The 17560-nt window shown below is 43.4% G+C and overlaps 2 protein-coding genes across 2 annotated transcripts; both read right to left on the reverse strand.

Annotated features, from left to right (window-relative positions):
- Nucleotides 1-2194: 2194 nt before the first annotated feature.
- LOC123232389 (pleiotropic regulator 1-like) lies at nt 2195-3745 on the reverse strand. Its single transcript, XM_044658817.1, has one exon. The coding sequence runs from the start codon at nt 3743-3745 to the stop codon at nt 2195-2197; it is 1551 nt and encodes a 516-aa protein (XP_044514752.1).
- A 10719-nt stretch (nt 3746-14464) lies between these two features.
- Nucleotides 14465-16016, reverse strand: LOC123232390 (WD40 repeat-containing protein SMU1-like). Its single transcript, XM_044658818.1, has one exon. The coding sequence runs from the start codon at nt 16014-16016 to the stop codon at nt 14475-14477; it is 1542 nt and encodes a 513-aa protein (XP_044514753.1). The 3' UTR covers nt 14465-14474.
- Nucleotides 16017-17560: the final 1544 nt, after the last annotated feature.

Below are 17560 nucleotides of genomic sequence, written 5' to 3' on the forward strand. Positions count from 1 at the left end.
CTTCTGAAAGCTCCTTAAAATCAATCGAGATATTTAGCTCATTAAATTCTCTAAGTAGTGTTAATACAGGTTTAACCAATTTGATAGAGTCCATCCATCATATATGTGACAATTAACAAACAAAATTAAATCTTAAAACAATCATCAAATACAATATAGATGAAAGGATTGGCACTATGTTTCAGAGTCCTATTATGGAGTGGGAAAAAAAAGAATTAATCATTAAGAAAACAATGGAGTCTGAAAAGACTTAAAAAGTCACCTCCAGAATCATTAAATTTCCTTCTCCTCCCCAGTATCATCATCCATCTAGATTTACTTTTGTCACAGCTTTGGGGATCTCCATAACGGCACTGAGCATAGTGTGGACAAATCCCATATTGGATGTGTTGCAGATTATTCAGACTGTTTGTCAATCTTCTCTTAAAGAGAGATAGATGGATAGCTACATATCTTGTTATCATAAGCATATCCAGGAACAGTGTGAAGTGTATCCACTGTGATGTATTCTCTGGGATTATGAGCCAATTTAAATACCAAAGAAACAATGTTGTTCCAGCTTGGGAAATGCTATCAAAATCATTTTGAATGGTTTTCTTCTCATGGTTAAATTTAAGTATTAGATTGCTCTTAATTCTAGCTTTTGTAGAAGATGCTACAGAGTAAGTTTTCCCTTGGCTAGGGGTTAAGGTTAAAGTGTGAGAATTCACAAGTAAGGGTGTGGTTCCTTTAAGTACTTAAGGGTAGAGGGTAGGCTAGAGATCTTTTGTCTGAGGTTAAGTATAGGATTAAGTATACTACAGATTAAGTAGCTGCTAAGGGTAGAAGAGCTAGAATCCACATATTTCCTAAGCACATGTTTTCTCTTTTGGGCAAAATGCAGTTTTTCTGAGGCAAAAGGAGCAAAACAAGGTAAAAATGGTTAATTTGAACTTTAAGAATCACTTTTTCTAAAAAACAAAACTGAGCTAAGCTCAATGGCTTTTTTCCAGTTTTTTTAAAAGCTTTTCTCTAAGTGTAGCCCACAGTTAATTAAGAAATGAGCAGCCTATTTGTTGCAATAAGGCAAACTAGCCAGCTGAGAGATATAATCCTTCCCAAAATCTAAGGATCTGCTAATACTCTCTCCAGGGATTTTCTTGGCATGGGAGCGGGTGGTTTGGGAACCAATTTCCCTGGTGGGGTTTTAGGGCCCAGCCTCTATATTTCAAATAGCTGTGTGCTATTTATTCTAAGGTAAAAGTAGAAAAAAAATATTTGAACTTACCTCTTTCAGCTGTGTTGGGGTTTACAGAGTAAAAGAAGAGGCAAGAAGATATCAGAAGATTGAGAGTAATGGCACAACCATTCTTGGTCTGCCAAATTGTAAGGGGGGAAAAGGGGTTTTTTGGGTTCAATATACTAAAAGGTGGTCTCCAGAGGATTAAACTATTATCAAACCTCAATTAAGAATAATCTCAAATCAAAATTGACTTTTATGGAAGTTTATTTATTTACAATTAGGAAGGTTGAAAGTAGGGAAATTGAGAGAGAGAAACTCTGGCCTGGACTAGAGGCCCAGACCAGGCAAGAATTTAGAAGTCCAGCAGTTGGGGTACAAAGGTTAATTAAATAAGGCTTCTAGCCACAAGGCCTTTACAATTAGAGAGGCAAGAGAGGCCTCCCTGAGGGTAGAGCCTCCAGATATGCCAAGGGAAGAGAAAGAGAGTCAGCCTAACTTACCCACATGGAACAGTTTGGTCAAGAACCAGGAATTCTCCCTCAGGTCTCCTTCACCACACCAGTCACAGCCTCACTCCCCTCCTCTTTGAAAGGGGTCACATATATATCACTTCCAGTGACTTCCCTTAGCCTGTGTGTCCAATCACAATAGACGCTTTCTCATAGAAAGCATAGGGGGCAGTACCTAAATTCTGATAGGTTAATCACTCTGCAAACATATTTGTGGTTTAAACTATGATTGAATCATAATCAATTACATTAGAGTAAAATCTGAATCCCCATGACCCAGTGAGTGAAAATAAATTGCTGACACTTTTTTTTAAGAAAAAGGGTGTTTTATTGTAAAATATGATGAAGCAGTAATGACTTCTGCTGAGTTTCTGCTTTATAGTCCTCTATAGAGCACAATGTGGTTGAATGCATTTATAAAAGTCAAAATAAAACAATGGCACAATTATGTACATGTTGGACTTTAAAATCTTTTTCTCTTGATACTTTCTGGTTTCCAGCAGACTGGATGAGTTTCTTCGTTCACTGAATTATCTTCTCTGTATACTTTAATGGTTTTATCAGCTTCTGCAGTGAGTAATCGGCTTTCAGACTGGTCAAATGCACATGCAAATATTCCTGATTCACTGTCCAAAGATCCAGGTTGCACAGCTTCATGTACTCTTTGGAAATTATATCCAGTTCTCCAGTCCCAAAGATGCATAGTGCCATTATCCGCTCCAGATACCAGCACACCATCTGAATTCACACTTAACGTATTAATTATAGCCTTTTGACCAGAAAGGTTTTGAATGAAGTTTCCGTCAGGGAATTTCCACTGTTTAATATTATCTGGAGAAGCAGATGCAAACGTGTAATGTCTTGGATGCAAAACCAGTGCTCTAACAGACTTTTTGTGATTTGTTAAGGTAACACGTGTTTTTCCTGCTACCAAGTCCCATAATCGTATGGTTGCATCATGGCTTCCTGTGATGATTTGTGGTTCTGCAGCTTGACACTTTACTGTAGCCACCGCGTTTGTATGCCCTGCCAATGTGTGTACACTGGCTTGTGTCCGCACATCCCATATCCGTGCAGTTGAATCTCTACCACATGTCGCAAGCACATCAATTGTTGGGTGCAGATCCAAACCATACACTGCACTTAGATGTCCGTGATAGTGTCTGATGACCTTATTATATTCAAGATCCCAGCACTTCACCTGTTTATCTTCTCCACAGGAAAACAGGTATGGACTCCTTGCACTTACTATCACCCCTCGTACGGTACTGATATGTCCAGTCAATGATAATTTTAATTTGCCACTAGCCAGATCCCAGATCTTTATAGTCCTATCAGCAGAACCAGTAACAAACCACTGATTCCCAGGTTCTACTGCAATGCATCGAACCCAGCCTAGATGTCCACTGATGACTCTGTATAGTTTCCATGGTGGATGCCACTGTGGTTTAGGCATTGTAGGTGCCTTTTTGGCCATCATTGCAGCATTCTTGGTGGCCCCAGCTCCCATCATAGCCAGAGATGACCCAGGTGGCTGTAAACATTCAGGAAGTCCAGCATGGCGGTAGATATCACCTACAGTAGCTGAAGTCCAGTTTGCATCTATCCTGGATAGTGAAGGAGGTAGAGCCACAGCTAGAGACTGTGCTGCAGATTCACTTGGCAGTCTTTGAATTTTGGTATCTGCCGTCAAAGCCACACCAGGTCCTGGTGGATATGGATGTGTACCAGTTACCAAAGATTCAATTTCTTGTCCTTGATTGGCAGGATACTCTTTATGCCCATATGCATCCACTGCACTCTGAAAACCTTTCTCTCTAAGACTTCCTTTCAAAATAGGCATGTGTAACCCAGGACCATACTCCGTATGAAGTTTGACAGACATCTTTAGCTTGTGACTCTCTTCATCAAATTCTACTGGCTTTGCATTATCAGCCACAAACATATCATGGGTCCTCGTCAATGATCTGAACACAAGCGTGTGCACAGAATGTTTCTGTACCTCCTCCATCATGACGACAACCACGTCACCCACCAGTGCCTGACTTGGCCAGGACTTGTTAACCTTCAGTCAGAATTAAACTATCTCCAGAAAAAAAGAAGGGGAAAACCAGCTTTCCACTCACCCAAGACAATGACTGGTGCTGAAGGTAACTCCTGAGGCCGACTTTCTTCTTGGAGCCCACTTTTTCCTTGAAGTGATTCTGTTCTCGGGGTGACTGACTCTGTTCTTGGAGTTCAGTCCCTTCTACAATCCCTCACCAGACCTCCCTTAACAGACTGCCTTCATGGCTTTTATGGTGGTTTCCTGTCCCTGCCCCTTTTTTATAACGGCCAATCACAGCTTCCAAATTATCTAGTACTGCCCAGGGGACAGTGTTTGTGGGACCTAGTTCACAACTTCAAGAGGGATGAATACTCTTCAAGAGGGTTCACACTTTCTCAGGGTGTGAACAAATTTCTGACTGTTGGAGTTAGCACCTAACACTAGGTAGGGTGTGAATTCATTAAGTGGTTTTCAAGCTTCTCCCATCCAGTGCAAGCTTTTGCTGATTCAAAGTTATTGCCAACAAAAGTGTTAACTAAACAAAGAAAACCAAGAATTCCCTTTTATAGTAGAAATCTGCAGGCATGAAAGTAGTTGAGAATAGGAACTGATGTTGTCCTTGGGGCCTCCTGAAGATCTTGAAACCACCTCTTTCTATGTGTTGAATATCCCTAAACAAAACATTTCATTACCTACCATGTGCAAATCTTGATGGATACTGGTAAGCCCCCATTCTATGGCTTGATTGTTTCTCTCCCATCCGCATGTTGAGGGATAGATTAATGTCTCTGATCATTGTCTGAAAAGTATTTACCCTGTATTTTGTACATTGTGGTCTTTGAAATGTTGAATTGAGTAGATACCTGGTGCACTGACTTCTGAGTATTCTGTTCAAATTCTCTCTATTTTAGGCCAGTTTCATAGATTGCTAGCTTCTCCCAGATCCAGGTTTGTCAAGAATCAAGCTGGTTTCCTTGAATTTTTTTTCATTCAGTCATTAATAAAATTTTTGTGGGGAGCTTTCCTCTTATAATGGGAGGTAAAATTTCTCCTCACTACCTTTGTATACTTCAGCTAATTAGATAACACAGTTGAATTTTTCTGCCCTGGTAGAGATGACTTCTGCAGATTTCCCTCTGTTCCACATGAGAGTTTAAGGGCTTTTGTCAAATTCACCCTTGGGAGAATAGAAAACTTCTCTGGGGAATATCCCTGTCTCCCTCAGGTATGACCTGGGCATTCTAGGTAGATAGAATGGACTTTGCACCCATAAGCATTCAGTTCCAAAGGCAACATCCACAATTATTTCCTTGCAGATGACTGACATACTGTTTATATTTGCTCAGTCTTTGGGTATATCACAAATGGTCCCTTGTCTCGATAACTGGAAAAGAACCTTGATTGAGGGTCTTTGGATGGAGGTAATCGAGGATGTGTGGAAGAATAAAACAAGGCAATTCCTAGGATTCCTGGAAGATAGTTGCAGAGAACAAAGGGGAAAATCTGACCCTTTTAATGAGAGATGATTTTCTTTGATTTCAACCTTTTCCTTATCATTCTAAGGCCCTTGGTAATGAATGAGTTTTGTACTTCCTATTTGATTTTTCCTCCCATCAACCATCATATCCTATAAAGGTCTACATGTAGACGACTTAGAACAATATGAGACAGATTGCTTCACAAACATTTTTGTGGTTTAAACTATGATTGAATCATAATCAATTACATTAGAATAAAATCTGGTTCCCCATGACCCAGTGAGTGAAAATAAATTGCTGACCACATAGCGCAAGAGCTGAGATCAGGCTGCAACAAGCTCACAACTAGGAAAGAGATTTGGGGTAGTTCAACTTAGTCCTACTTTTAAACTCTTATTCTCAATCAGAAAATGAAGGATGTTAGCTGACTTATTTTAATTGAAGAAAAAGTGTCTAGGAAGGCCCAAGATACTAGAGATAAGGATACAAAAATTTGAGCCTTCTTTCCCAGCAGATAGGTAGTTGAGAGGAATGAGAGGAACCTAGTCAAAACAAAACTTGAACTTAGCATTAATGTGGAAAAGACTTTATTTCATCCTCTCAAGAATGGGTCCTCATGAGCCAGTGTTATAGCCAAGCCATCAAGTTCAAAGTATGGAAACACACAGGCTCCTTTCATCCTAGTCCCTCCCTTCAATCACCATTGGCCAATCAGTAAAGTTACAGTCTACTCAGGAGAGATAGTTAATTGGAATATGGAAGTTACAATTCATTATCCTAATATCCATAGGAGGTTTTTTTTTAAATTTATTTTTTTAAACCCTTAACTTCTGTGTATTGGCTCATAGGTGGAAGAGTGGTAAGGGTGGACAATGAGGGTCAAGTAACTTGCACAGGGTCACACAGCTGGGAAGTGTCTGAGGCTGGATTTGATGGACCTCCAGTCTCTAGGCCTGACTCTCAATCCACTGAGCTACCCAGATGCCCCCTCCATAGGAGTTTGAATCAAAATGAAACCAACTTCACCTGTTAGCCTCTTAAAGGAATAAATTATGTTTCTCATAATGTCCTGCTGATGTGGGGAAATTGGTCTTTAGATAGGATGTGGCCTCATCTCTTCCCATTTTTATTCTCCTTCAGGAAATCAGTGAGAGGAGTCCACCATATTGTAATCTTTCATGCCTCACAGTTATTTATTATTATTATTATTCCTTTTGGCTCCCAGAGGAGCATAGGGCCGCAACCATCTCCCGCCAACGGACTCTGTTCTGGGCAACTTCCCCCAGCTGAGCCCATGTCATTCTGACAACCTTTGTTTCGTGTTCGGTAGATCTTCGCCAGGTCTGTTTTGGCCTTCCAACTTTCCTCTTCCCTGGTGGATTCCAGCTCAGTGCTTGTCTGGCAATGTTGTCCTCCGGTTTTTGTAGCGTATGTCCTATCCATCTCCACTTTCATTTCTTTATGTCCTGACTGATGGGATACTGAATTGTTCTTTCCCAGAATCTGTTATTGGAGATCTTTTCAGGCCATCTGATGTTCAAGATGTGATGTAGGCTGAATATAATTTTTCTTAAATTTGGCCTAAATTGAGACTATCGCCTCCCACAAAAAAAGCAAACAACGGTTGAAATACCTGATGAGTGTTATATTGAATCTCTGGGAGCTTGAAGTTCATTCAATGATTGACAGATAAGTCAGCTGGATAGAATGTTCCCAGAGAGGCATGGGAGAGTCAGGAGGGGCAGTTGAGAACCCTGAGCAGAAGTTCTGGGTCTTTTACCTGTCCTGAGGCTAGAGATCTGTGGATCCTGGTCTTGGAGTGAGAGGGTGCAAACATCTCTCTGCAAACTCTTCCTGTCCTTGATAAGCTGTTATCAACCTGTACTTGACCACCACCTCAGTGTCTACTGCCCCTAGATATTAGGAGTTTTATCATCTAGTTATCTAGGTTTCCCAGGGCCTGGGAGGGATCCAGGAAGTGGGCAGGAGTCCAAGAAGAGGGTGGAAAGGGTGGATCTATCTCAACTGTTAGGCTTAAGATCTACAGAAGAAGAAGCTGAAGATTTCCCAGCAGTTTACCTACTCTGGTTTAGTCCTGGCCAGGCTGAACCAGAGGGAAGCTACATTGATTCTTCATTTGCCATCAGTGAGAGTTTCATTAGTAACAATTAAAGTAGGGTCTCCAATACCTCAGTCCTTTACCCTTATCCTTCTTGTTAAATATATAAAGTTTAAAGTACCTTCCTAAATTGGTTTCCAAAGCTAATTTGGGAAGGGAGTCAACACAGTCAGAATATCAACACTATCCTAGCTGAAGAGCCCAAAATTAATATACCAATTAACCCAGGTGGGTCCTGAAGGGAAAAACCTCTTTGACCTGAAGGATCCTGCCTGGGCAACTGTTTGTTATAAAGGGAAGTGTCATCTTATCCTCTCTGTACATCATTTCTACTACCTCAAATAGATACTAGTGACCTCCTTTAAATATAACATGAGTTATAAGGATTACATGGTCATGATGACCTTCACTTTCTGGATTCACCACAGAGGATCAAGAAGTGTCTGTAGCAGCAAACCAAACTTCCTTTTTCCTTCCCTGCCTGAGGACTTCTTATGCCATAGTTTAACCTTCTTGAATCTCTCCTTGACCTCTTTGCTTTCTCAAGCTGTGCTCAAGGGAGAGCAAGTTAGTCAGTTATGTTTCTATTTTTCATGTCAATATAGCACAGAGCAATGAATGCCAAATTAAAATGGCTGCAAGCAGTGTATACTGGCCTGATTGGCAACAAGGGTCCCTTCTGGATGACAGGGCAACAGCTTCTCTCACTGGGACTAGAAAGGTAATGTTTGTTTTTTTCAGGAATGGAAAGAGAGAAATCCAACCCTTGATGGGAAGGTCTTTAGAAACCTTAGTCTAGTGAGTGCTCAGGGTGCCATGTCCAAGGGGGTATTCCACATCTTGGGGTGATAGTCTTGGCAAGGTCCTGGAGTAGTTTCCTGTCCCTCAACAAGAGGTATGTCCAACCCTGTCATGAGTAAGGCCATGGAGGAGTGTGTGTGTGTGCATGCAGTTGTCTTGTTGGCACCAGCTTGTGGCCAATGAAAAGTAGCCCTTAATGAAATTTTTCAAGAGATGAAATGTGGTTTGCCCAATGCCTTGTGAAATGCTTGGAATGACTAAAGCATCTCTAGAGTTTCTTTTATTAATATGATGATCCTACATCCTTGGGGAGGAACTATGTTCCAAGACTTATCGTGGATGGCTAAACCCACACATATATTTGAAGTCAGTAGGTGCTTGCTTATATGTGTTCTTTCTCCCTGCTTGGGCCTTTTAGCTCAGCACTTCAGACCTTCCACTGCTCTCTACAAAAAAAAATAATAATAAAAAATTTTAAAAACTGAAAATAGTAAAAGTGGATCTCTAACATTTCAACTAACTGGATGACTGAAACAGTGGCAAAGAAGACCTTGGGTAAAGGGACCCTAAGATATTTATTTTGCTTTGTGATGTTATCAACATGGGTTATTGCATTTGGTTCATAAGTCTAAGTAGGTGGGTATAAGGTGGCCAGTGTGCTGCAATTCTCTGGATTTATCTCTTGAAAGAGGATAACCACCTACTTGAATTCAGTCTCATATTCATCCAGTCCCAGAGGAAAGTCGGGATAAAAAGAAAAGAGCCGCTTGGCCTCTGGTTCTTGTTATATTGAATCTCTGGGAGCCAGGACTTCACACTGTGATTGACAGGTGGATCCGTTGGATGTCGGAATGTTCCCAGAGAGGCGTGTGGACACAGGAGAGGGCAGTTGGCCCAAGGCAGGTATAAAACCACCTTGGCAGCCCTGGCAGGGGTTCCTTTCTTTCCCTGAGACCTGAGATCTGTGGATCCTGGTCTTTTGTGGGATTGAGACTTGCAGACTCAACCTTGCAAGCTCCTCCTGTTTGTTCCTGTACCATCAACAACCTGTACCCAGACCATCATCTCTGATTCTACTGCCCCTAGAAATTAGGAAGTCAATCATCTTAGTTATCTAGGTTTCCCAGGGCCTGGGAGGGATCCGGGAAGTGGGCAGGAGAAGAAGAAGAGGGTGGAAAGGGGTGGATATCTCAAACTGGTTAGGCTTATGATCTAGTGAAGAAGAAGCTGAAAGATTATACAGCAGTTTGCCTACTCTGGTGTGGCTGTGGCCAGGCTGTGCCAGAGAGAAGCTAACCATCCTAATTCCTTTACTAGCCTACAGTTTAGAGATTCATCATTATCATTTTAACTAGGGTCTCCCAATACCTCTATCCAATCCCATTATCCCCCTTTGTTAAATTTAATCAAAGTTTAAAGTACCTTCCTGAAGTGGTTATTCAAAGCTTCTTTGGGAAGGGGGGAAACATAGTCAGATACCAAGTTACCCAGCTAAAGAGCCCATTAATTAATATCAATTAACCCCAGGTGGGTCCAGAAGGGATATCATCCATTGACCTAAAGGATCCTGCCTGGGCAACTGTTATAAAGGAGAGAGGTGTCAGCTTATCCTCACTCTATACCTCATCTCCATCTCCATCTAGTAGAGGAGTATTATTTTATTATAACATTCTCTGACTGCCCAAATGGCCCGTTTTGCAGAGGGTGGGTAGCAGGAAAGAAGGCCAAGGAGATGCTGGGGGCTGGGTCCCCGCCCCTGCCAATTCTGTGGCCCAAGACAAATATCTACTGTACCACCTCCTCCATCTCTCTATTGGAGACTGAGAAGAATTGAGGGGGGAGGGTATGGGAGGGGACAGGGAGAGGAAGACACCCCCCACTCCTCTTTGCCGCATTGTAGGCAGTTTCAGCTGCTACTCCAAGGTGTAAGAGCTGTGGACCTGGGCCAGCCCCCTCCCTGCCCCCAGCCAGCTGAGGGAGCAGGGGCAGCCGCCTAACCCGCTCCTACAGTGATCTCCCGGTTCATGGCTCCGGGGCATGGAGGCAGAAGGCTTTCACTGGGAGTCCCCCACAGACCCCCTCCCCCCCACTCCCTACCGCCTCGAGGTAAAGGTAGGAATGAATATGCAGAAGGGAAGATTGGACAGGAGCTCCGCATTTTATTGACTGTTTCAAAGATAAAACTCAACTTCAAAAGAAACCTACTGGACTGCCTGGGGGCTGGGGGGGGGGATCTTCGGGTGAGGAGGGTAGGTAAGAGCAGGGAGAAAGAGCAGGGAGAAATGGGGGTGGGGGCCAGCTAGACCCCGGCAGCCTTCCTCTGGAGCTGAGAAAGGTCCCTTCCACTCCGGCAGAATGGCCTCGGCTCTTGGAATGAAAGTTTAAGGGGCTCAGGCCTAGGGAAGACCTGGGGAGCTGGGGCCGCGCATTCAGAGCCCGGGATGCGCTTTCAGCCCGCGTCGCCTCTCGCTGCCAGGTGGCAGTCCCCGGACCCCTGAGGCTGCGACCGCCTTTTTCTAGGGCTTCCGGAGATTGGCAGGTGCGGACCCTCGGCAGGCTCCCGAAGGAAAGAGCCCTGGACTAGTCCTTGGTAGGAGACCTGGCCACTCCGGTGGCGCTGGACAAGTCCTTGGCCTCTGAATGGGAGAATAGTGTTGCTTCCCTAACCAGGCGGTTGGAGGAGAGGGCTACGGGGAAAGGGTTTCAAGAACCCCCTAGAGCGCTAAAGAAACGGAGCCTCGGCCCCTCCTTCCTAATGTTTGGGAAGCTGACACTACCTGGGAGCCGCAGCTTCCTGACCCGGGCCAAGGGCCGGGCGGTTCAGGTCAGGGCCCGGTGCCAGCTGGGGGTGGGGGGGTTAGAGAATCTCCTGGCGGCCCTCGCTCTGAAAGCAGTGGGAACTCCACTGGCACTATCCTTCTCCTTCTCCTTCGAGGCAGGCCCAGCCTGCTAGACGTGGAAACTGGGAGCCCGCCGGCCAGCGGGCTTTGGACCCTCAGTCCAAACCTAAGGCCAGGGAGCCACCTTTCCCAGCGCAGAGCTGAGCGCGACTGGAGCACGGCCAGCGAAGGCAGCCTCACCTGGAAAGGACGACCAAGGCCACGCACACGCACACGCACACACGCATGCTCCCCGGGTCACTTTCAGTGGGGGAGGGGGCAGCAGAGGTAGCGAATTGGGGGCTGGGAGGAATCACCGCAGGAAAGGGCAAAAGCTGCTCTAAAGTTTCACTTTGGAGGCTCCCACCTTCTTCCCGTAGGCTCCATTAATTTATGACAGATGTAGGGTTGAGCGAGCCCCGCGCGGGCCAGCGGACCTTTTACTGGGTCTTTTGCCATTGAAAGCAAGATCTGAAGGGGCTCGGCCATCCAAATCCTCCTTCCTCCCTTCTCGTCCTCTCCCTCTGTCATCTCCAGGAAAATGCACGGGCAGATTCAATTTGGAGCATTCCCCCGCCCCCCAACCTTCCTTTTTCTGGAGCAAAAAAGGATTTGGGCGCCTCGGGGACGCTTGAGGAAGAGCCCCCCAGAACATCTCGGTTTGCAAGGGGAGGAGGGGGAGCCTTAGTTATTTAAGGGACGGGGAAGAGTCGGATTCTTTGTTCCTTCCTGTTTCTCCGCTCCTATGAAGGTCCCACCAAGAAAGGCATTCGACAAATCTAGGAGACATTTCAATAAAAATTTATTGAAATTTCAGAGACGTTTTAAAAGAAAAAAAATACAGAAAACCAAGAACTCATTAACGATTCTCTAACACAAAATATACCTTCACGGATTTTCCTTTTTCTTTTATTTTTTTAAATTCTTTCTGGAAAACACCTGACTTTCAAACTTGGATTAGCTATACTCTCCAGGCACCGAATGAATAATGGACAACACAGCGACACCAGTAGTCAAATCCATTTCATTTGGACGCAAGGAGGAATGGGCCAAATCGAAGGAGAGATGGGAACCTCAAGATTCTGCTTTGCTCCTTTTCTGCTCCCCATTCCCTTCATTTGACTCTAGAAAGGACCTAATAATAGCATCCGTGGCATTCATTTTTCTTTTTATCTTCTGCATTAGGATTCTTTTTTTTCTTTTTTAAATTAACTTGGTTATTAGCAGGGAGATACTTTGCAAGAAGGAGCAATGGGGAAAAAAACCCCAAACCAACCCAGAGCTGTGCGTTTCCTCCTTTTCCAAGTCTGACCTTGAAATGAAATGGAGAACGAAAGGCGGGACAGCTGCTGCCTTATTTACAGAGATCTGTACAGTGTCAATAAATTAAAGTTTAGTTTTGAGTATTCATATTCCACTTATTTGCCAAATAAGTTACCAAATAATTACATCAATACTTTGTCTAATAGCGTCCACTTCTCTTTGGAACTATTCTTGAATAACCTGGTTATTGCATATACAGTAAAGAGAGAAGGAAATAGAGGGAGACAACAACCAAACCTATTTGGGATCAGACAAATTCAATTGCCCTCCCCCTTCTTCCTATTATGAAGGGGGCTGTGGGGGGAGGGGTCCTTTTCTTTTCTCCCTGGGAATTAAAAACAACAGAAAAAGAAAACAGAGAAATAACTACTGCGGGGAGCATGCGAGGGCCCTACAGGGGCTCTTAAGACATCACAATAATATTCAAAAGACACAGATTTCATTAATACAGTCTAACAAGGAAGGGCTACAGGTATTCCGCTTCATCCCACCCCAAAAGAGTTCTGCATTCGATTGCATGTTGAAGAACTGATATGCGAGTCACTTTAGACTCTTTAAAAAAAAATCACTTTTCTAAACCTTATTCATTCATTTCCATTCATTTTTATTTTCATTTAAGTCTATTTTACAACACACTGAGTGGGGGGAGGGGGAGATACAACACCAACCGAACCCCAAACACACCTGGAGATGAACTTGGCCATCATCTCGGCTTTCTATGGGACAAACATGACCTTTCAATGAGAGCATGGTTCTGAAACGTAGCAGCTTTTAGGTCTTTTCCTCCATGGAGCCCTTCCCTTCCCCCCACCTCCCCACCCCCAACCCCTTCAAGCCTCAGCCTCAGCTGATCCCCAGCCCAGCCCTTTCCAGAGGGTTTGCTGTGGCCATGGGGACATCCGAGGGACTTCACCAGTTTCCAAACCGCACTGTAAGAATGATTTGGAATGAGACAGGAGAATTGGAAATGGGATGCCTTGACGACCCCCATACATTTCTGCACCCATCCTTCCTTCCCCGCACCCCGCCCCGATGGGTCCCCCCTTCCTTGGAACTCTGGGATTGAGGCGCAGGCCATTAGGGGGATCCACTGCGGCATCTGTCTTGCTTGGACTCCAGGCCACTGACTAGGTGCTGAATGCTCTGTGAGCCAGAGAGATGTAGAGACAAAGAGTCCAAGAGAGACTAGGAAAGAGAGTAAGACATAGAAAGTGTAGGGGGCGGTGCCTCAATTCTGATTGGTTCTTCACTCTAGCGCACGTGGGTTAGGACCTCCCAGAATTGGAAGGTGCTCTCACCTTTGTGTAGACTTAATTTAATTATCACAGTACAGGATTACTGAAAACATTCTATCCACTCTAAATACCTGCTTCTTTGGAAGCAGATCAGCTAATATTTTTAAAAATATACAAAAAAGGGTAACTTCTGTTGTGCCCAAATTTTAATACCTAAACCAGGTTGGTGGCCTGAGGAAGAATCACACTGACAATGCAATATGCAAGAAGAGGCTCATTCTTTACTAGCAATAATAGCTAGGGTCACTAGGCAGAGAGGTGTGCCTGAACCGACCCCTTGGAATTCTTAGCTAAGAGTTTATATAGAAATGTTTGGGAAGGGGGTTGGCACACACATAATTATCAAGGTAGTGTCAGGGACAGGTGGTCAGGAATCATCTGGGGAGGGGGAGGTTTCAGGGTCAGGGGTCAGGAAGCATTTGGCAAATATACATTAAGTAGGCAAATATTTTTAAGCAGGCAAACATAGACAAACATTCCTCAAGAAGGTTAATATTCATCAGACAAGATAGCTTCAGTTTTAGGCTTATCATAGAGGGAGATAAGGAAGACTGTGCTGGGAAACTTTGGGGGCTGGGGGTAGCTTGTCCAGGCTAGAAATAGTTCAGTAGTCTGTCAGACTGATTTTTAAAACCAACACTTCTACATAAATGAGAAATTGAGCAAAACTTACGCTCATAAACACATTTAGGCAATTTTCTCCCTTAAAAAACAAAAACCAATAAAAGCAGCAACGCAGAAATGTCTCTTCATTTAAGTTGTATGCTCTCAGGCTATATCTCAGAAAATAAAATTGTGAAATTAGGGTTTCCAGAGCTTTAAGAGCCCATCTTCGCTGTAGGTAGCAATCAGGTTCTGATGGGGATGATGAGCAATGCCAATGACATCCTTTTCGTGAACTGTCAATGTTCGTTCCAGTTTGCCAGTTACTGTGCTGAAACAATACAGAACAAAATCTTCACCCACACAGTAGATCCATTCACCACGTGGTGAGAGGGCACAGCAGATGAAGTCACCACCTTCTCTCTTCCCAGAGCTGAAACTCCTGACAATCTGTCCCTGCATGTTCATGATGACCACTGTATTGGACCTGTTACACACAACAAAGTGCTCTGGATTTTTAGGAAGAAGGATGACACTGTTGACAGTGATGTCTGTCCCTGCAGTGCTGCCAAGAGATTTGAAAGTATTTGAACACTCGGTGGTCTTCATATTCCAAATCTTCACAGTGCCATCAGATGATGCACTGATTATATGATGTCCATCTTGAGTAAAAGTAGCTTCATTAACAAATGAAGAGTGACCACGAAATTCCTTCAAGGTTTTCCCAGATTTTAAGCCATGAATTCTGATTGTCTTGTCAAAGGATGCACTGAGGATCTGACTGCTATCCTTGGAGAAGCTTACGCAGGTGACACCTTTACTGTGTGCCCTTTCAAATCTCCTTAAACACTGTCCACTCTGTATCTTCCATACCTTAATTTTTCCACCTTGGGCCCCAGTTGCTAACATTTCTGTATCTCTGCTGAAACACATACATAGTATGGCATCATCCATCATCATAAAATTGTCTTGTGCCTGGTACTGGAGATCTTTCCTAATCTTTCCAGTTGTAAAGTTCCATACTTCAATGAATCCATCAACTGAGCCAGTGACCAAATATTGGCCATCTGGAGAAAATTGAGCGCATTCCACATGTGATTTCTGGCCAAACTTCATGTGTCTGCTTAACTGTGTAGGAAACTTCTCTTCTTCCACATCTTTGACAGATGCTTTGCCTCTAACCAAATCAATAGTCATACCAGGAGGAAGCAAACCTTGGTGCTGTTGCCACTTCAAAGCCTGTCCCAACAGTGCCATAAGACGAGATGGAGGTACAACACTGACTTCTCCAGCTAAAGCCTGTGCAATTGCTGCTCTTCTTTTCTCTTTGCTGCTTCCATCTGAATATGCCTCATGAGGGTCAAAATAGCATCTGGCCAAGAGGTTCTCAAGATGAATGTATCTCTCTGGCAGAGTTTGTTTTAACAAGATCATGGGGTCTGTCTGTCTCAGAAGAGATCTGGCAGTACCCAATTCACGAAGTTCTATCAATTCCAGGATAACCTGTTCATAGAGGTCAATCAGTGTTTTGACTGGCAATTTCAGGAACTGTATAGCTTGCAAAACAGTATCCCAATGTCCACTGTTAACATCGGCTACAAAATTCTCTATGCTGTCCACAGTATTCAATGATACAGTTGTCTCCTCCTGCAAAGTAGCTAATCCTCGGTGCAAACTATTTTCCTTCAAGTACTGCATGATGAGACGTATAACATCAGAAGACTCAATCTCAATTGGCATCTTGACTCTGCAAGAGAACTGCCACCAAACTGGGGGTGGGGTATGGAGAGGAAAGAGGGAGTCTACCTTCTTTTTGAAGCCCACTTCCTCTTGAAGTGATTCTGTTCTTGGAGTTCACTCTTTCCTTCTTGGAGTAACTCTCTTCTTGGAGTTCACTCTCTTCTACAATCCCTCACCAGACCTCCTTTACCACACTGCCTTCATGGCTTTTATGGTGGTTTCCTGTCCCTGCCCCTTTTTGTAAGGGCCAATCACACCTTCCAAATTATCTAGTACTGCCCAAGGGACAGTGTTTGTGGGACCTAGTTCACACCTTCAAGAGGGATGAATACTCTTCAAGAGGGTTCACACTTTCTGAGGGTGTGAACAAATTTCTGACTGTTGGAGTTAGCACCTAACACTAGGTAGGGTGTGAATTCATTAAGTGGTTTTCAAGCTTCTCCCATCCAGTGCAAGCTTTTGTTGATTCAAAGTTATTGCCAACAAAAGTGTTAACTAAGCAAAGAAAACCAAGAATTCCCTTTTATAGTAGAAATCTGCAGGCATGAAAGTAGTTGAGAATAGGAACTGATGTTGTCCTTGGTGCCTCCTAAAGATCTTGAAACCACCTCTTTCTATGTGTTGAATATCCCTAAACAAAACATTTCATTACCTACCATGTGCAAATCTTGATGGATACTGATAAGCCCCCATTCTATGGCTTGATTGTTTCTTTCCCCATCCCCATGTTGAGGGGTAGATTAATGTCTCTGATCATTGTCTGAAAAGTATTTACCCTGTATTTTGTACATTGTGGTCTTTGAAATGTTGAATTGAGTAGATACCTGGTGCACTGACTTCTGAGAATACTGTTCAAATTCTCTCTTATTTTAGGCCAGTTTCATAGATTGCTAGCTTCTCCCAGATCCAGGTTTGTCAAGAATCAAGCTGGTTTCCTTGAATTTTTTTTTCATTCAGTCATTAATAAAATTTTTGTGGGGAGCTTTCCTCTTATAATGGGAGGTAAAATTTCTCCTCACTACCTTTGTATACTTCAGCTAATTAGATAACAGAGTTGAATTTTTCTGCCTTGGTAGAGATGATTTCTGCAGATTTCCCTCAGTTCCACATGAGATTTTAAGGGCTTTTGTCAAATTCACCCTTGGGAGAATAGAAAACTTCTCTGGGGAATATGCCTATCTCCCTCAGGTATGACCTGGACATTCTAGGTAGATAGAATGGACTTTGCACACATAAGCATTCAGTTCCAAAGGCAACATCCACAATTATTTCTTTTTTTTTTTTAACATTTATTAATATTGATTTTTTAGAAAAGTTAACATGGTTACATGATTTATGCTCTTACATTCCCCTTCACCCCTCCAAATTCCCCCCCCCTCCCATGGCCAATATGCATTTTACTGGTTTTAACATGTGTCCTTGATCAAGACCTATTTCCAAATTGTTGATAGATGCATCGGTGTGGTATTTTCGAGTCTACATCCTCAATCATGTCCGCCTCAACCCATGTGTTCAAGCAGTTGTTTTTCTTCTTTTTCCACTCC

Source organism: Gracilinanus agilis, chromosome 1 (genome assembly GCF_016433145.1).
Source record: "Gracilinanus agilis isolate LMUSP501 chromosome 1, AgileGrace, whole genome shotgun sequence".
Classification (NCBI taxonomy): Eukaryota; Metazoa; Chordata; class Mammalia; order Didelphimorphia; family Didelphidae; genus Gracilinanus; species Gracilinanus agilis.

Coding starts and splice junctions, on each gene's coding strand:
- LOC123232390 (XM_044658818.1), bottom strand. CDS start 16,016: ATGCCAATTGAGATTGAGTCTTCTGATGTTATACGTCTCATCATGCAG.
- LOC123232389 (XM_044658817.1), bottom strand. CDS start 3,745: ATGATGGAGGAGGTACAGAAACATTCTGTGCACACGCTTGTGTTCAGA.